At 41.2% G+C, this 20,763-nt stretch overlaps 2 protein-coding genes across 4 annotated transcripts in view; one reads left to right on the top strand and one right to left on the bottom strand.

Annotated features, from left to right (window-relative positions):
- Positions 1 to 529, top strand: part of tbl1xr1a (TBL1X/Y related 1a) — a 69,991-nt gene extending 69,462 nt beyond the window's left edge. For all 3 annotated transcript variants that reach the window (XM_030049678.1, XM_030049677.1, XM_030049676.1), the window contains one exon: positions 8 to 529. In XM_030049678.1, coding sequence (XP_029905538.1) covers positions 8 to 34 — 27 coding nt within the window. In that variant the 3' untranslated portion in view covers positions 35 to 529. The remainder of the gene's footprint in view (positions 1 to 7) is intronic.
- Positions 530 to 5,921: 5,392 nt separating this feature from the next.
- LOC115358517 (uncharacterized) overlaps positions 5,922 to 20,763 on the bottom strand; it is a 136,888-nt gene continuing 122,046 nt past the window's right edge. The window contains exons 14-18 of the mRNA XM_030050544.1: positions 13,696 to 13,810; positions 11,977 to 12,079; positions 10,590 to 10,659; positions 9,601 to 9,704; positions 5,922 to 7,723 (exon numbers count right to left, since the gene is read on the bottom strand). Coding sequence (XP_029906404.1) covers positions 7,513 to 7,723; positions 9,601 to 9,704; positions 10,590 to 10,659; positions 11,977 to 12,079; positions 13,696 to 13,810 — 603 coding nt within the window. The 3' untranslated portion in view covers positions 5,922 to 7,512. The remainder of the gene's footprint in view (positions 7,724 to 9,600; positions 9,705 to 10,589; positions 10,660 to 11,976; positions 12,080 to 13,695; positions 13,811 to 20,763) is intronic.

Below are 20,763 nucleotides of genomic sequence, written 5' to 3'. Positions count from 1 at the left end.
TGTCCAGGTGTGTGTATTAGACCTTCGGAAATAGTGCTGCTGCTTGTTGGAAGCCATGGACCGACCATGAATGTGTACATAGCCAAATGACTGTCCCTGCCTGCCCCGCGTACTGCTCACGCTCACGACCATGGCCCCGCCCACCGACAGACAGGAAGCAGGAAACAGGAACAGGAAGCAAGTACCCGACACAGCAGGTCCAGACACGGGGGTGAACGGACGGACGGACGGACGGACGGACGGAGAGACGGAGAAGTGGAAGGAAAGAGGCGCCCCTCTTCCTCAATCTGTGCAGAGACTCTTCCAGAGATGCAGAAGGGACGCAGTCAAAAAAAGAAAAAAACTGAAAAAGACAAAAAAAAAAATAAATAAATAAAAAAAACACAACAAAAAAACAAAAACAAGATAAAAAAAAAAAATAAAAAAAATAACAGATCCGTATATGTACCAAAATTTGGAAGCTATTTTGCTTTTTTTGATCTTAAAAAAAAAAAAAAAAAAAACCCACCATGCTCATCGTCGTCATCATCCAAACGAAAAACATCGAAAACGTGTTGATCTTTGTTCGTAGTTGGATCTCCATGTGCAGACATATCAGCTCCTCCTCCATCACACAGGATGGCACTTAGGTTTTTTTTTTTTTTTTTTTTTTTTTTGAACTTCAGATCTCTGATTTCAGTGTTTTATCTGTTTTCTCTCGGGGGAGGGGCAGAGCGCCACCTCAGACCAACGTGGCAAATTTGTTTTTTTTCCTCTGTTTTTCAGTCGTCGTTTGAGCGGCGATCGGCGGTCGTACGGTTCTCATCCGAACACGGAGGTGGACGTTTTCTCCTCCATCGGTTCGGCCCCGTAAACCCACCCGGGCTCAGGACAGATGATGGGGTGAATTTTTTTTTATTATTTGTACAAAAACAAAACGGCTCGAGGTGTTTCCTCTCTCCGGTCCGGTCGCTGTCGCGGTTTTTCTGTCTGATTGTTCAAATCTCCGCGAGGCCGACGGACTCAGAGAGCGAGTGCACTGCAAAAACTCAAAATCTTACCAAGATTATTTGTCTTATTTCAAGTCAAAAATGTCTTATTACTAGTCAAAATATCTCATTACACTTAAAATAAGACATGATCACCTCAGAAGTAACTTGTTTTTCGACAATTGTCTCTTGTTTCAAGTGAAAATTTGCTTGTTTCATTGGCAAAATTTGTTTCTTGTTTCTAGCTCATTTTCATTTATTTCAAGTGAATTTTCACTTTTTCCAACTGGCAAATTTTGCCAATGAAACAAGCAAATTTCACTTGAAACAAGTGAAAATTGTCTAAAAGCAATTTACTTCTGAGGTGATCATGTCTTATTTTAAGTGTAATGAGATATTTTGACTAGAAATAAGACAAATATTCTTGGTAAGATTTTGCGTTTTTGCAGTGTGTTTCCTGCTGTCGTCTGATTGGCCGAGACGGTTGGTTTTTCATTAAAGACGCAACAGAAAAATTCTGTCTGAGACCAAAAAAAGTCAGTCCAGAGTCTGCACTGCTGAAGAAACACCAAACCAACGGTTCGCTGGTTCGCCTGCCCTGAACTCGCAGGACGGGCCGATCATCAGACGAGATGCGATCAGCTGACCGGCCTGTTTCCACAACTTTTACAGTCACACTTTGATTCTCAGTGTTTTTGCACGTTTTAGTTTTTTTGCAGGTCGCAGGTTTAGTTGCAGTTATTTATGAGAGGCAGAGCTGCTCCAGACTCAGAATAATCTCAGTGGATGAGTTCAGCCTCTGTGGTTGAACGTTGAGTCTGAAGCCCGGTGGGAAACAGAGAAAACAGAGAGCAGCTCGGCTCACGGTGTCGATCAGAATCAGAATCAGAAATATTTTGATCCCTGAGGGTAAACTGATGGAGTGTGATCTGCTTCTTGCTGTACAAACCAGAAGCCGTCGAGGTAAGCTCCAAGATAATTAAAGTCATGATCATGAATTTAAAAAAGGAATGTCATATTTTTAATTTTCACTGACCACATTTCCATTTTTATGCCCTGAAAACTCTTGGCATCCAGAGCAGCTCGGCCTCTGAGGTTCTTGTGACTAAAACTGCGACCAGCCTCCTTTTTTTTTTTTTTTATTGTCTAGTATTTTTATTTTTTTCCCCCCCAAATGAAACGAGGCAAAAGCCATCCTGGACTTCCCTGGCAGCGAGTGGAGGGCTTCAGTCTGTTCTCCAGCACTTTTCGGGCCGGTGGCCGGCGGCCTGGCCGGCTGCTGCTTTCACACGAGGACGGGAAGACGAGGCTTTCCTGGTTTCATCAGCCCCGCGTCCCGAGCAGCTCCGAGCCCCGTCGCTCCCGTCCTCCCGTGGAAAAGCAGCCAGAAAGGATCTCGGCACCGAGAAAAATGTCTCCTCTGGTGACCGGCCCCCGGAGCAGATCCAGCGTTAAAGCAACATCTGGACGTTTTGATGTCTGTCTGTCGTTTTTCCTCCCCAGACTGTCGTCACAGAGCGGTGAAAAACCTTATGCATCACAGCCGCGCTGTCCGTCACGTGGTTTGTTGAGAGCCGCTGAAATCACTGGAACCAGAGAGCTTTTAGCTTAGCGGCTAGCAGCTCCCATTGGTTTCAACAGCAGCAGTGCTAACAGGCTAACGGGGGCAGCTGACGGTCACATGTAGCCCTTTTCCCGCGACGTGACGAGGCCTCGGCGAAGGGAAAGCGGCGGAGCGACGTGGAAAATGTCGAGCTGTTGCCTTTGACGCGTCGCGGTTCATCTTTTCCTCTCGCGCTCATTCTCGGTTCTTCACCCGGATTCTACTCACGTTTTATTATGAGATTCCCTACTGACGAGACATTTTATACTCTTTTAAAAGAAAGATTAAAAAAAAAAAAGTTACATTTTTGTAATTTCTTTGTAGATTTTAAAAAAATGTAAATTGATGATTTATTGGCGGTGATGATTTCCTTGTTCTTTGAGTTGACAGATGTTGTTACTTTGATGCTGCAGCGGACGGTGAAGGTCGACGCTGGGACGGGGCGGCCTGAGCGCACCTGGACCGGGACGGGACGGGACGCTCAGCTCGTCGGCGTGGGGAAGGAAGCCGATGTTAAATGTTACAGGACCCAGAACGCACAGGGGGACTTTTTTTAAATTTATTTTAACGTCCTGCAGCTGCTCTCGGCTGGCAGGTTCACAGATTACAGAGCTGACGTTTTAATTTTTTCAGTTTCGTACGTCCCCTCGTTTTAATATGCCAGGGCTCTGATGTTTGAAAGAAGGAGTGAAAAAGATGAGAAGTCAGAGAGGAGGCAGCTATTTACTATTAACATTTGTGCTTTGATGCCAACAGGAAAAATAAACTGCAGCGAGTCGAGCAGATTAGTGATATGTCTAATATGCAGGGTCATGGATGCCGCGGTCCAAAAAAAAAAAAAAAAAAAAAAAAAAATAAGTCACTACCATTCAGCTTTAGTTCATATTTGGTTCAATATTTGGTTTCTCCTCCTCGAGTCGGTCAGGTAAATGAAGTTCGCTGGAATGAGACTTGATAAGTTGATTCATGAGCTGATCTGCTCCCAAAACGTCATGTTACACTCGACCAGTGAGATTTATTTCTGCCTCAAAGAAATATTTGTTGAATTTTAACTGCAGTCTCTGTATTTGACTTAGTTTCTCCTCGTTCCCTGTGTTCATGTTTCATCCTGGTTGTTATTTTGTTGACGTCCCTGAATCCAAAGCACTTGATCCGGCCCGTTAGGAAACACCACAAACTCACCAAGCAGCTCTGATGTTTGTGTCTGTCGCCGCGTCGCAGAAGATCACGGGTTCAGACAAACACTGAAAACATCTCAACAAACGTTTATTTTTTTTTTTCTCGCCTGTGTGACGACGGCCGGGGTCCGTGAGCGCCGGCGTCCCGTCGCAGAGTCGACCTTCACCGGCGTCCCCATCCTGACGAGCATCACGTCGCCCGGCGGCTCGGCGGCGGGTCGACTCCTTCTCTCTGTTCTGTTTGTTTTTGCAACTTGCATCACATAGATCTGTTATCATTTCAATCAGATCAGTGACACAAAAGTCCAGAATAAAATATATTTTGATATTAAGAATCTGGAGTGTTCATTTGTGTGTGTGTGTGTGTGTGACGAAAGAAATGTTAATGATTTTTACATGTTGCCACGTCAGTCAAGCGACACACAGCGTCCCAAATCACACTGCAGAACCTGAGTTATGGAAGAATCAGGCTTTAATAGAGAGTTCATAATCAATGTGGATATTTTATTGCAAACAAATCGAACATGACTCTTGTTTTTTAATGGAAATGTGATAAAATTGGATTTAATAGATAATTAAATAGGTAATAATATCTAAAAATGTAACATTCTCCAAACACAAACTAATAAGTCGATCATGTGTCAGTGCTTAAATGATCAGTTTACACTCAAAATCAGCACAAAATATACCTTGTCTTTCCAAACAAACACTCGGCTCGTGGCCCAGGAGTGGAGGACCTCCAACATGGCCGCCGCCGCGGGACGCCCTACATCACCTGAGAGGACCGACAGGACCAACAAACACAAAATCATCTCTACACTGCAAAAACGCAAAATCTTACCAAGATTATTTGTCTTATTTCAAGTCAAAAATGTCTTATTTCTAGTCAAAATATTTATAGTCAAAAAATATTGGCAAAATGTGCCAGTGGAAAAAGTGAAAATTCACTTGAAATAAATGAAAATTAGCTAGAAACAAGAAACAAATTTTGCCAATGAATCAAGCAAATTTTCACTTGAAACAAGAGACAACTGTCCAAAAACAAGTTACTTCTGAGGTGATCATGTCTTATTTTAAGTGTAATGAGATATTTTGACTAGAAATAAGACATTTTTGACTTGAAATAAGACAAATAATCTTGGTAAGATTTTGAGTTTTTGCAGTGCAGAGTTATCTTCACAGTCAGTGGGCCGTTTTCCTCCACCACAGCCAAAGTGTCAGGACAGCAGTAATGAGGTGAAATGCACCTTTAAGTCCAAAAGAGCAGGAGCATCCAAACCAAACCAAAACAAAACAAAAAGTCCAGCTCAGAGCTGGAGCTCAGTTGGCACGTTATTTCTTTGGCGAAGCAGCAGGTAAATGATGCTCACACTTAAAAAACCCTTAAATATAGTTTCATTATAAAGCCAGAATATATATCATGTATTGCTATAATAACTATTTTCTACTTAATAACTTATCCAGACGATCCCTTCAGCTCAGCCTCTGAGAAACGTTTCCAATGACTTGATAAAGACAAATTCAGCTGATAGATGAAGTTTTCCAGCTGCTGATCACACCTGTGGGAGTTTTCTTCCTCGTTGGTTCTGTGATCGTCCTTGTCCTCGTTCATGTGAAGCTTCATGATGCACACACACACACACACACACACACACACACACACACACACACACACACACACACACACACACACTCCTGCACAGGGGACTGATGTTCACAAGTCAGACTTACTGTGAGGTACCCCTGTGAGGTGAGCAGAGGCTCACCTGTGTGCAGGTAGGAGGCTCCTCTTCACTGCAAAAACTCAAAATCTTACCAAGATTATTTGTCTTCTTTCAAGTCAAAAATGTCTTATTTCTAGTCAAAATATCTCATTACACTTAAAATAAGACATGATCAGCTCAGAAGTAAATTGTTTTTAGACAACTGTCTCTTGTTTCAAGTGAAAATTTGCTTGTTTCATTGGCAAAATTTGCCAGTGGAAAAAGTGAAAATTCACTTGAAATAAGTGAAAATTAGCTAGAAACAAGAAACAAATTTTGCCAATGAAACAAGCAAATTTTCACTTGTTTCAAGCAAATTTTCACTTGAAACAAGAGACAATTGTCTAAAAACCAGTTACTTCTGAGGTGATCATGTCTTATTTTAAGTGTAATGAGATATTTTGACTAATAATAAGACATTTTTGACTTGAAAGAAGACAAATAATCTTGGTAAGATTTTGAGTTTTTGCAGTGTTCTTCACGTCTGGAGGGTTCAGGCTTCAGGAGAGACGATGCTGTCAGTGTTTCCTCTGGGGTTTTAGCGGCTGCGCTGTTTTGGGGCGATGATTCTGGTTTTTGTCCCGAATCTGTAGATGTTTGGGTCGAAGTTACGTGTGAAGTTGAGATTTTAGTGTTTAAAATGTTTGGAACCAAGCAACATTTTGTTTTTGGGCCCAAAAGACTCTCACAGACCAGATTCACACGGCGGTTCGCTAAAGGTCGCTAACGGGGGATTTTACCCTGACATGTTTGTTGACATTTTTTTCTTTTTTTTATGTAATCAAATTTTGAGGTGGGATTCTCCTATAAGCCCCTAGGGGTTTTCTGTATCTCACCTGCACAATCTATTGTTATTTCATTCTTGTTCTGATGTTTTGCTAAATAAAATAAAATAATAAAAAAAAAACATGTGGCCCCATGTCCCTCCACATTTTGATCTCCATTGTTTTCTCAGTTGCTGATCAGTCAGGAAGCAGTGAAGCGACAACCTTTTGTCAGATTTCCTGCGTTTCCAAAAGACACAGAGCGACATGATCAGGGAGTTGAAGCTTTGCTCCCTGAGCGTGCCGGCAGAGAAACATGGCCGCCGTGTGAACGTGGTCTGGGAGCTCGGTGACGTCAGAGGAGGAAGAGGAGGACGATGATGATGATGCTGCTCCCTCAGCAGCCTTCATGTCAGCTCACAAACACAAACACTGTGAGGTTCAGTCAGACTCAATAATCACACCTTTATCCTCTGCTCTTCTTCTTCTTTTTTAAATCAATCTCCAGTTTTCTCGCGCGGGTCGTGGGAGCTACACAGAGGAAACACTGACGCTCTCATAACAAATATAATAACACTAATCATTCATTCATTTAAAGTGGTAGTTTGTGACCTTTTTATATGCAGGAATGTCTGTTTGACTGCTTTAAGCTCCTGATTGATGTCCAGAGTGAGAAATGCAGCAGGCGCCTCGCTGTGCCTCGTGCTGGGAGGAGGCTGAGGAAGATGAAGATGATGATGATGATGATGATGATGAGGCAGTCATCACTGTTGAGCTTTCCAAGGTCATGACAGCTTTTACTTTTCCTTCTTTTAACACTCTGGTGTCTGGTTGGTCATTTGATTCCTGGAAAAAAAAACTAAATCCTCTCTGTGCAGGAAGTGATGCGTTTCAGCTTCCTGCTTCGTTTGGAATAAAGAAGAAGAAGAAGAAGAAGTAGAAGGAGAAGAAGAAGAAGAAGAAGGAGGAGGAGGAGGAGGAGGACTAGTAAACATGAGCAGCGACAGCCTCCACGGCTGAACAGACCAAGAAAAGAGAAACTCATTAAACTCCATCAGCTGAGAGCCAAGCCCCGCCCACTCTGTCTGATTGACAGGTGAGCTCTGGCGGGTGCAGCAGCGGCGAGCGCTCGGCAACAAACATGGAGACAAACCAAAACCAAAACCAAAACAAACAAGCGCAGATCCTGTTTTGTGAGAGCTGATCAGTCTGAGCAGCAGAGGGCGCTCCTCCTCCTCACAGCAGAGACGAGGGATTGGCTGCTGCCGGGCTCTCAGGCAGGCTCTGATTGGCCGGCCCGCGGCTGTGGCCGTAGACCGGCAGGTTATGCCCCGCCTCCACCAGCGTCTGCACGACGTCATAGGCCACCGCAAACAGGAAGTAAACAGGAAGAAGCCAGCTGAGGCTGAAGACCCGCCCACTTACTGGCAGAGGGATGGACAGATGTCTGATGGAGAGAGAGAGAGAGAGAGAGAGAGAGAGAGAGAGAGCATTTATTTTCACTAAATTATTAATACACAGTACAAAAAGTGAGAAACTACAATAAGAAGTAAAGAAAACACGTGGACTCTGAGTCATATGATACAAACATGTTGAGTTTCTGTTGGATTAAGTTCATTCTGCCTTCTCCTACTGAGATCTTCTATTGGTAACACAAACCATATACACTACTCACAAAAAGTTAGGGATATTTGGCTTTTGGGTGAAATTTATGGAAAATGGAAAATGTTCACGCTACAGTGATATTATATCATGAAAGTAGGGCATTTAAGTAGAAGCATACACTGGTGATTTCCTCATCTCAAACAATTTCTTGAAACAAAAGCCAACAACAGTGGTGGATATACCACAACAAAAAATGTCAGTGTCAATAACTTGTCATGTGCCCTTGAGCATCAATTACAGCTTGACAACGACGTCTCATGCTGTTCACAAGTCGACTTATTGTCTGCTGAGGCATGGCATCCCACTCTTCTTGAAGGGCGGCCCTCAGGACATTGAGGTTCTGGGGTACAGAGCTCCAAGCCTCTACACGGCCACTCAGCTGATCCCATAGGTTTTCTAGGGGATTCAGGTCTGAGAAAGTGCAGGACACTCCATCTGAGGTACCCCAGTCTCCAGCAGCCGTTCCCTAATGATACGACCTCGATGAGCTGGAGCATCAAACACCTGATGTGAATTTTGCTGTTAAACTCCGTGTTAGAGAACAGCAACTTGTGCAAAAAGTACTGAAACACTGAACAGTTGGACATGTGCATTCAAAAGTTTACAGAAGGTCACATTAAGTTCACCTGTAAAGGTTATAATGCATTTTAGGTTCATCCTGAAATTTCACCCGAAAGCCAAATATCCCTAACTTTTTGTGAGTAGTGTATGTCTGAGAGAAAAGAAAACCTATAGAAGAATGTTGAGTTTCTTTACTTTGACACTCCACAGATGAAACTACAGACTCAACAGAACATCAACTGAAACAGATAAATATCAGCGAGGTCAGGAGGAGAATATCAATTAGCCATAAATCACATTTCAGCAACACGTCTGTATGGCGCTATTAGATAGATAGATAGATACTTTATTCATCCCGAAGGAAATTCACAAATTTTGGAAAAATTATGGATCCCACCAGAGTTCTGGGCATCACCTGCAGTTTGGAGTCGAGATTTAGTCACGGATAATAAAACTCAGGTAACTCATGTGCTGCTTTTGTATGTTTCCATGTGCTGTCTCTGCATGTTTCACTGTTCTCTCTCATCTTTACTGATTTATCATTTCTCTTAGCTGTGTTAACCCTCTCTTTTTAATCAGAGTGCTGTAATATATTGTTGTTTTTGGTTGTTTTTTAGGGTGCCTACTGTCATCTGGCCGGGGACTACAGCAGGATATTAGCCATGTTGGCTAAAGCTGCTTTTTTTACTGTCACTGAATTGCAGTTAATTAATTGGGACTGTCCACAACATAATAAATTAATAAACTAAACTAAATTAAACAACCCAGAATCTGGCAGAATCAACAAGATCTGTGAAGCTGCTCAGACTGAGAGCTGCTGTGTTTCTGCACAGACTCGACCCACACACACACACACACACACACACACACACACACACACACACACACACACACACACACACACACACACACACACACACACACACTGTGCTCACTCTTATACAACTGATTGCTCCAGCTGAGGTGTGTCTTTGAGAGTGAAAGATTTCAGCTTTGTAATTACTTTGGTAAACGTCACAGAGTTTTCTGCTACCGGAGGCAGAAAAGGCTCTAAACATTAATAAAAAAAAAAAAACCAGGAGGATGAGAGTTACTGACTGGAACCTGTTGGCTCTGGAAGCTCGCAGCATGACGAAGACAAAGAGCCCCACTTCAGTGTTGAGAGAGAAAGACACGACTTTATCCAGCATCACCACGAAGCCCTGTGGAAACAAGCAACACACCTTTAATAAGTGGACAGCAGTGATTTCATAAACTGCAAATACTGAAGCTTCAAAACTGCTCCACACTCGCCTCAACAAATAAAGAAATCCATGAAACCCAAAGTTGGTCAGCAGTGAGTTTTGGTGTCTGACAGTCACGGGCTCTGTTTATTTTCCTATTACAAAACTGTGGAGCCACAATCCATTATCTGGGTTTTCTATTGGCAAATATTCAAAAGATAAAATGTCAGGCAGTGTGACTTTCACCAGATAATATCCATTTTCAATAACAGTGAATGCTCCTGTCAGATGATTTGCTCCACAGGCTTGGGCCTCAACAGGTGTTGGAAGCTTTATTTTACACCTGGTGACCACAGCAACTTTCCACCTGAACAACATCGGCTGGTTTTGTTTATGGGGCACAAACTCAACGTCTGGCAAAGCGGTGGGGCCTCAGGAAGAGTCATGGGCAAAATCATTCGCCGCTGCTTTCTGACAGAGGTTTCAGTCGACACGAGGTGAAGGCTGGAGTCAGGATTAGGAACGTTTTGGTCAGGAAGTGCGTAAAGTGCTGGGGTTCGTTTCTAACGTGAGCAGGTCACAGGGTCGCCAAAATCAACAGAGCCACATAAATGCATAAATGTTCACAACAAATTTGAAACAATTTCCAGACAAGGTATCACATCCTCCCCTGTCATTTTGAGGAAGTAACCAATCTTTTTTTCTGTTAATACTGTATTATTAGTAGTAGTAGTAATATAAATATCATTGCATTTAACAGTAGAAGCAGCAGTAGTGGAAGTGGCAGCAGAAGTCATACAGTAACAGAGAGAGAGAGAGAGAGAGTGTGTGTGTGTGTGTGCAGTTGAAGAATGAGCCATTTACCCTGGGATCACAAGCCGACACGATAAAGATGACACCAAATGCAAGCAATGACATCAATCTATTGGCCATGCTGTGAGAGAGAGAGAGAGGGAGAGGGAAAGAGAGAGAGAGAGGGAGAGAGAGAGAGTTAGTTCTTTGGTTCTGTACCATGAAATCAACTTAATTAGTCAGAGTAAGCATCCTGAATGCTTGAAGGACTTTCCTATTACACTGCCATGGGGGAGAAATCATTCTCCTCCTCCTCCTCCTCCTCCTCCTGCTTTACGTGGCTGAGCAAATGACCAGAGACAGGGAGACAGGAAATATAGATAAAATAATAAACCAGCAGGGAAAGGAACGAAAGAGAGAGAGAGAAAGAGAGAGAGAACAGGGAAGGCAGAGCAACAGCAAATAGCCTGTGAAATGACCAGAGGTTTGCAGTGGAGAGAGTGGAGTCCTGCCGGCTGCCATGACAATTTTTTCTCAACATTACCAATAAAAAAAAAAAAACTTTTTCCACTCGTTTGAAATGGAAAAAACTTTTTGACAATTAGGAATTACAGAAGACGGGCTCAACACCCTGCACACTTTGTTCTGAATGCTTGGAGCTGCCAGAGAATTCAAATATATGAAAGTGGCGAAGGTCCACTCTCCTGTTTTGTAAGGAAGTAAATAAGTGTGTAAGAAGTGTGGCTTTTTTTTTTTTTTTTTTTTTTTTACATTGTATTAGACTTATTAGACTGTAAATAAACCTCACAGCTGCAAAACATGAGTGCACACCTTGGTCACTTTTAGATGCATGAATGTCATTTTGCAATAACTCACACTGGATACTACACAAATATTATAATTATCTGAAAAAAAAAAAAACCTCCTTCAATACTGATAAAATCTTGAAAGACTTTTTCTATTTTTCATTGCATTTGCTTTTTGTTTTTTAAGGAAGGGAAACAATGTGGCCAATTGATATTTTATTTTTAAAACTTAATAAAAAAAGTAAAAGTAAAAATGTGCTATGAGACAAAGATTCAGTGTTTCAGGGGTTTAGAATGAGCTACTTTTAATCGTCACAGTGTGGGCACTTTGCCAGAGATGTCGCCAGTTTTGTGAGCGGCTCAAACCACAGAAGAGGAGGAGATTTACAGCTGACAGTTTCAGTTTTAATATATAAATGTATATATAAATGAGTGCGACCGGCTCTGCAGAAACAGTGAAGCAGCGCTGAGACTCAGATGCTGATCATTCTTTGGCGCTCCTCTGATTCACAGTGAGCACGGAGGTCATGACTACTCTGGATCCTGCTGAGGGTGAAAATGACTGAGCTGAGGACTAAATGAGGTGTGACCGGTGTGTTTAACGTGAGGAGGCCTCCTTGTCGTGTGTGCTGGTCCTGATGCTGCCTGGTTACCTTCTGGCCGAGCAGACGTGCAGCGCTGCAGGCAGCCGTCGCTCCCAGGCTTTAGACAGCCCGTCCAGTCTGCTGCTCCACATGGAGCTCACCAGCCCGTCAACTGCAACAAACAGTCAAACAAATCAAAGACACAACTAAAATACATCTTTTTCACTCTAGTGACAGTGTGACGTTTTCAGATTATCTTGGAAAACTGCTGATATTACTAATGTAGTTTTAAACGTGAGTTGAGACAGGAGGATTACTTCCATCCTTCACATCATTAGCCGATGGTGAGCCTCTCTGCCTCGCACGGCTCTTCTCTTCCAACCATCTGCCCCCTTTTCTCACGGCCCCATTCACAACTCTCTCTCTCTCCATTCCTTTTAAGCCACTTCCATGTAAGTCAGCCTCAGAGAGAGCCAATCAGCTCGCCTGCTGTTCTGCTCTCCTCTCAGAGAACCAATCAGAATCTCCGCCTCCCGCTCACCCAGCTGTCACTCTGTCCATATCTGCACTGTAACCTCGTTCCTTCATGTCTGTGCCGTCTTTCAGAGCTGACTCGTTACTCTCGGCTCTGCCATTTGGGAAATCCTGTCCCTCCGATTTGCTTAATAAATATGTTTTTTTTTCATTCCACAGGTCTCTTGTTTATTTTCGTCTTCGTGTTTCCTGATTGAACTGCTGCTACTGATTCTGCTACAGCTGATTCCTGTTACACTTGTATTACTACAAGTACTAATGCTGCTAATACCAGAGGTGGAAAGTTGAGTATTTTACATACATTTTGTGAGACTTTCTACTTTTCCTGCACTACATTTCAGAGGGAGATATTGCACATTTTACAGCTCTACATTTATCTGACGGCTGAAGTCTCTAGTTACTTTGCAGAAGAAGCTTTTCCATCCAAAACAATCAGATGCACTGTGCTGTTAGAGAGTAAACTAGCCAATGAGATAAGTAACAGTTGGAGTTACGACATTAAAACGCTCACAGGTAAATGCACCGATGATTTAACTCTGAAAGGGAACATTCCTCATAGTGACTACTTTTACTTTTCATACTGAACTACATTTTAACTCTTATACCATGACTGAAGGAACTTTTTGATTGTAGGCCTTAATTTTGCTCAAGTAATTTTGATGATTTTTTTTTTTTTTTTTTTTCATTATGACACTGGAACTTGAGGATTTATCTGCCTGGTTGAAACCATTTTTCAAGCTGTCGGTACAATTTAATACTCAGAGGAAGCATTCTTCACATGACTAATTTTACTTTTCATACTTCCACTGCAAATGCTGCCATTACCTTTACACTGACCTGCAACTGCAACTAATACAACTGTTAGTACTGGATGAAACATCACCACTAAGGATGGGACAATTTATCAAAAGTCAATACATCACAACACAAAAAATATGCAACTTTTGGGAAACATAATGGAAAACATAATTGTGATATTAATTATGTCCCTGGAATTTGTGCCGTTATTGTGCATGAATTGAACTTTTGGCAAAACGGTGGTGCTGGACAAAAAGTCGTGCATCTATCTGACATTTTTAAATCGTTTGTGCCCGAGGAGGCCACCGCCTTTGCTAGAAAGATTTATGTAATTCCCCACAGTGACACTCTGTTGAGATATAAGTGCATTATGTTGTATTTTGGTTGTATCGAATTGTGAACCCCGTCTCATGAGTGGGTCGTCCCATCCCAGATAAGTAGGAATAATAATCATACTGGTGTGCTTCATGGCAGATCCCATGACCAGGAAGGAGACGGTGATGCTGATGGCGATGAAGACCTGGATCAGCTCGGCCACCCAGCTGTACGACCTGTAGCGCTCATTGATGATCTGCAAAGACAGAGGAGGGGAGGGAGGGGCACAGATGATCTACATCACAACTCTTTTACACTTCTTACTTTCTTACTTTCTACTTATTTGTACTAATTGTATATTGTTGTATATTGTATATAGGAGTGTTATATATACTTTCTATTTTATTTTTATTTTATTTTTTATCTATTTTATTCTTATCTATTTTTACTTGCACAGTGCTGGAGTTGTTGCAATCGCATTTCACTGCTGCTGTACCCGTACATTCATGCATGTGACAAATAAAATCTTGAACTTGAACTTGAACATTTCAAAGAAGACTGGCTCTATATTAACCGTACTCAACTGAAAGTCAATGGATACTTTACTTTTTTTACTTTTTTATTGTTTTGCTATCTGCATTAAGTATCCAAAAACATGAGAGGCCCAGGTTTGCTAATTGAGTGCAGCTTTGCTCCATCATGAACATCAAGAGTGTGACACCTGTTACCTGTGGAATGTCATTTTCTAGGAAAAGGTTAAGGGTCTCAGTGAATACACTGAAATGCGTGTTTTAGTTTATGTTGATTTGAGCTGCCACTGATTATTTGACTTTTGACCTCATATAAGAACAGATTTATTTAACAGAAGCATCCTAATAACGGTTTTGCTGTAATGTTTGTTTCCATCAGTATTTAAAAAATCTTGTTGTCCTCTTACTTTCTGTCTCACTGTTCTGTAACCTGGTGTTAGTAATTTAGTATACCACATCCTGCCAGCACTCCCAATGACCCAGTACAGATACAATCAGCACATGCAAGTCTTTTTTTTTTCATGTGGTGGCTGAGAAGCACTGAAGTGACTTTTTAAATTAAATTTTCATTTTGTCCAGGGCAGTGGTTTTCACAGTGGTGTTTGAGCCCCACCAGGGTCTGTGAGGGGCTTCCAGAGGGTCTCCTCAAGAAAAGGCGGAATAATTTAATTTTGCTATAATTGAATTCAGTAGAAATTGATAACACAGAACAAGTATGAGTGATTATTTTAACATTACGCTTTCTTCTCACCAATCTGAATCTATTTGTCAGAATTCAAGTGTGAGATTGAAAGCTAAAATGTCTTGATTCTCTTGGGCAAAATCACACGAAACAGGGATCAACTTGGAGGTTCAGAACGTAGAGAAGTTTGAAAAGCCCCGACTTATAAGTGAGGGAAAATAATGAGATGAGGAGTGAATGAGATTAACTTTAGTTCATCAATAAGTACCACGAGGAGGGCACTTCAGCCCACGACTGAGGTGCTCCAGTGATTTAAAACCAAGCAGAGAGGATGACAGAGGCAGGGATTTTTAACAAGCTCTGGTTCTCACTTTGTAAAACCCCTCATGCTTCCTTCCTGTGAATTCATGCTAAAATAAAATAAAAAAACACACCTAAGTGCTACAGATGTTGGAAATCCAGTGTCACTCACAGCCCTAGAGGAGATGTGTCCTCATACATTTATTCATGTGCAGGAAATTATTCACCTTTTACAAGTGACCTGCAGTGCACCCAACTGGCCACCAGGGAGAGCTGTTAAGTTACTGGTAAGAGCACTGAGCAGGAGATTTGGGCCTCCTTGTGCATTAATAATGTACTCAGGCATATTTGGTAAATTTAGACTGTTGACATTTCACTTTCTCACCTTCTAGAATATTTTTTTTTTTATCGAGTGCTTTCATGCTTGCAATTCTTATTCAGCTTGTGAGGACTCTTGCTGTTTTCTCTTACACTATGGCTTTCTGTATCCCTTCACCAATATGTTTATAACAATCACATACAATCTGAACATTTCATGTTTACAAAAATGCAGTCATGAAATGTATTGTTCATATTAAAACAGAAATAAAATGCATTCAGGCCTTTCTCTGACATTTTAAAACACACACAAACCCTGATAAGCCTTTCAAACTCTCTAATACCAGTGCTTGGTGTGTATATTTACTCAATCAAATAAACGGTGAATTATAAGTCTGCAGACACTTGATTCACTGTACGAAAAAAGAAGAACTTGAGCCTATTTTTCTTTTAGCAGGGATTTATTTGTGTGGATTTGCACAGAAACCAGCAGAATCCAGGTGCAGGCTCTAATCCTGCACTGATTTCATCTGTTAAATCCACATTATCAGTCCTTTGGGGAAGATGTGGGAGACAGGTAAAGAAGAAGAATTTTAAAACCTTCAGACAACTAAGACATGGATTGTGAGAAAGCAGGTGTGATTATCATCATCAGTAAAGTGGCTCAATGTGTTATTGTCGGTGCAGACAGTCACACAAAGCCTGCAGAGACAATACTTGGACATATAAAGCCCCAATTTGAAAGTTATTGAAGGGTCACCTGTCAGTCAAACAGTGTGGGTGGGACTTTGGCATCCTTTTGAGTTTGAGTTTCTCTTTTCTTGCCTGATCAGCCGTGGTGGCTGTCACTGCTCATGCTAGGGATGCTAACCGGTGGCCGTTTGACCGGTTGTTGACCGTTTGAACTTTAACCAAATAATCTTGTCGGTTAATTTTAAGGCCGAACGTATCGTTGCCGACACAAATGCGCATGTCATATTGTAAATACCGTAACTTCCGTAAAGTTTGCTCTGTCGAAAAAATTCCAACTGTTCCTGAAAGCTAAGAAGCTGCTCATGAACCCACATACAGTTTAATACGGTAAACATGGCGACGGGACGCACAGAGCTCAGCTCGGTAGAGACAGGCCGGAGAAGTGAGCCAAGCTCATGGTGATCACGTATAGTTTTGAACAAAGTTTGTCATGCAAGTCTGCAAGAGTCATAAAACCACCAAGCAGACTCATCGAGGAATCTGGAGACAATATTTTTCACGAGGAGAGAGAGATTTCTTCTACACCACGGTAAGCAACATGCGTAAATTACATAATGTTTGTAGGATATCATGTAGGCTGTGTACAATATTTGACTTCAGAATGAATGGTGTTCCATATTATCTTATGTCTGAATTGGTTTTGGGCCTGCTGAGGGGAGATCCGTGGTACAGAAAGGACAAGGTCGCGTTCTTGACTGTCTGCAAACTTAACAGACAGTCAAATAATATTCTCGGTTAAACCGAAATAAACTGATTAATGAGGCCCAGTGGTCGACCAAGAAAATTTTCCATTTTCACCATCCCTAGCTCATGCTAACTACCCAGTTCTTCTTCTCTTTATTTGAACCAAATTATGATTGTAAAACACATAATTTCCTGTAAAGCAGAGGATTTTACTGGGCCAAACTCTTTTTTTTAAATTTTTTTTATACAAGGCAAGGAAGTACATACTCACACAGGGATGCATGAGCTCCTGAGGTAAAACACCTCGAATGTCAACAGGTGCGAATTAAATACACCAAACACAGTAATAAAGCACATCCCAGATTAATAAAGGTAAAAGAGAAAAAAAAATCTGTCACTGATGTCAACCTGATGTCATTAGGACTTCATGTCAGTCTCCCTGGCAAACCCGAGGATCTATGTGCCAATACCCTCGCAACCATTCAAGTAACTAGCAACCACCTAGACGCACTCTACAACCTCCTTTTACATCTGAGCAACCACCCAGTACACCTTAGCAACCACAACAACCTAAGAACCACCTAATTGCCTCCTTACCTAAAAAAAAAAAAAACCTCTAGCAAACATTTAGACACCCTAGCAACCACTTTGAAACATTCTAGCAACTACCCTTTAGACCTGAGCAACCACAGAAAACACTATCGGAACCCCCTTGTACATCCAAGCAACCACCTTTTACACGAGCAACCTCCGACAAACACCTTAACAACCACTTAGTAACACCCTAGCAACTAATTAGAAACCCCTTGCAACCACCTAGAAATCCCTTGCAACCATGAGAAATCACTAGCAACCACTTTTCACACCTGAGAAACCACTTAGTACACCTTAGCAAACAAACAGCAACACCCTACCAACCACGTAGTTGTTACATTTAACAACAAAAACCCTTCAACCTCTTGAAACATCCTAGAAACCACCTACAAACACCCTAGCATCCACCTAGTTCACTGTAAAAAAAAAAAAAAAAAAAAATCTCGAAACATCTTAGCAACCACCTACAAACACCTGAGAAACCGCCAACAAATACCTTACCAACCACCTAGTGTGCCCAAGCAACCACCTAGAAAACTTCAGCTACCACCTTGTAACACTATAGCTACCACTTAGTAACACCGTAGCAACTACTTAGACACCCCTAGCAACCACTTTGAAGTCCCTAGCAACTACCTTTAAACATTGTAGCAACCATTTCAATTGGACATTTTTTAAAATATGTGGCATTGTTATATTTAAAGATACTAAATATCGGCTGAATATATTGGCAAAGTTGCAGCTTCAATGTAAAAACTGATTGGCACTGGCCTTCAAAAATGCATATTGAATGAGCGGTTCTCTTCTCCCTGTGGTTTTCCTGTAGTCCCCCGATGCCTCGGAGCCGGAGCCACAGCGAATGCCACAGTGTTACATTAAAGTGCTGAGCAGACAGTCCTCTAATTACAGATGACTTAGTCAGCACCGTCATTCAGGCCCCATTACTGACAGTCCTGAACTTGACAAAATAACTCAGATGAGAGGACGCTTTTCGATGCTTCCAAAAATAATTAGTATGTGTCTGCTTCAAAACCCTCCCTCCCCAGAGATGAGTGGTGCTCTTCGTTTTCTGAGAAGTATGGCGTTTCAAAATGCCACTCTAATATGCATTTTCTCAGACTGCCTGCCCTGTGAAGAGGACACTGATTTATAAATAGAAAGCAGAAGATTAAAAAGGTCTTTCGAATTTAGAATGGGGGCAATTCAGTCGAAAGAAACAGGTTTTTTTTTTTTCTATGTAAATTGAGTTAACTTTATTCACTCTTTTGGGAATTCAAGACATAGCTGAAGTACACTGCCAGCCATGGTGACACAATATCATGGATTTATAAGTGAACATGAGTTGTTCTAATGTAATGGCCAAATCTGACTGAATTAAATGAATTGTATTGCATCGAACAGGCATTACAACACATTCTGAATCTCATATGGCTCCTCCTAAGACTGCCATTTGTTTTTGTCAGCAGTTTATGTTTTGATTATAAGTATTACAAATCTGCTTTTAATGACCTCCAGGCGTGGACGGGGCATAGACATGCTTCCTTACAGGGAAGCAGTTAATTAAATTGAAGGAATGAGTTATATCTCATGGCCACAAATTAACTAAAATGTGGGAATGAGTTAATTAAATTGAAAGAACAAGTTATATCTTGTGGCCACGAATTAACTAAATAGTGGGAATGAGTTAATTAAATTGAGGGAACGAATTATATCTCATGGCCACAAATTAGTAAATCTTCTCATTGCACTTTGCACGCTCTGTAGCATCTTCACTGCTAATATTGTATTTATGCTATAAATGACATATTTGTCTTTCCTCTCTGTCAACAGACTGTAAACTGGTCTGAATTGTGCATACCAAGTTTGTATCAATAACTTTTCATTTTACGAGGACACATCTAAATGGATATGGATGTTTTTGAAAATGAAACGTTCATCTCAATTTTTTTTTTTTTGGAAAATGTCTGCCCACACTGGAATGCAAAAATACAAGTCTGCTTTTTGAGTATATCATATGGACAGGAGCAAAGTAAAAAGTAAAATGAAGGAGTGTGTGCTGAATGGGATTTCTGTTTTCGATGTGGTATTGAATCAAATGTCGATATCTATAGCTCTAAATAGGTCTCAAGTTTCCAATTCTTACGTAAGACACTCAAATAAAGGACTGGGCACACAGCAAAGGTTTAAAGTTTTGGGTTTTTTTTTTCGTAGTTTTTTGATTATTACACGCATTAAAGGGTAAAGGTTGAGGGTAAAAAACTCTATGAGTATATGCACAATATATTCATCGTAATCTGCAATTAATCAGCAAATAAAAATCACAAACACTTTAAAAATCTCTCGTCTCTCAAGAGGCTGTGAAATTCATGTGTCCGTCAGACTAATTAAAACTTAAACCTGTGATATAATCAAAACTATATGAGAGGGACTGGCATCGTTGGTCAGCTTGTCTGTGATTACAAGAACACTTTGTTTTTCCATTCAGCCGGCTTGCTGCTTCATGTCGCTTTTATAACAAGGTACATTTAGTTTGTAAAACATTGCCCAAGCTTCCTCTTTCCACTGATGGCAGCCAATAGGTGCTGCAGTGGATTATGCGTAAGTGATGGTGCTCGACCAAGTAAGACCACAGCTCTGCCTGATATTAATTCCCATATGCACATTGTGATTTGCATATTTTACTTTTTAAACTAATGTGATCCCACACAGTGTTGCATATTAAACGGAAGCACAGTGTTTCCTCTCTCTCAAGGTTCAATGTGTGTGTGGTCCTTATCTATAATACAGTGACCTCTTCACAACCTCGCTATGAATGCAACCACATTACACCAGTGTAATACTGGAGGCTCTCCAATGCATTTTGTATGTACCTGCTATGCTCCTGAAGAGATTTCAACCAGAGAAATGGAGCTGAGCAGTAAAATCTGCTGCTGCTGTGTGAAGCTGGAATAAAAACTTGCATTGCAAATGACTGAAAAACAACTGATCTAAAAAAAAACATGTAAACAAAAAAACAAGTATGATGGTTTTGGTGCAGTGTAAATTTTGGCAGCTGATTTTGATATAGTCTTAGTCTTATGTCTAAAATACATATAAGTTATATATAAGATACATATAAGTATCAGTAAAGGCGACTAATAACATTTTCATCCTGTCTCATCAACAAAAACCAAGCATACATGTCGTTAAAGTTGTTATTATCTATGATCTATTTTTAGCTCATCTGGTCTTGTCCATTGACGAACATTTTTTGTTGCCATCTTCGTTGACGAAATTGTATCTGGACTGGATGAGGTCTTTGTTCATCAATATTCATGCCTGCACCTGCTGGGATCAGGTGGGTTCCGG

Source organism: Myripristis murdjan, chromosome 4 (assembly GCF_902150065.1).
Source record: "Myripristis murdjan chromosome 4, fMyrMur1.1, whole genome shotgun sequence".
In the NCBI taxonomy this organism is placed as follows: domain Eukaryota; kingdom Metazoa; phylum Chordata; class Actinopteri; order Holocentriformes; family Holocentridae; genus Myripristis; species Myripristis murdjan.
This window is presented reverse-complemented; position numbering and strand designations above follow the sequence as displayed.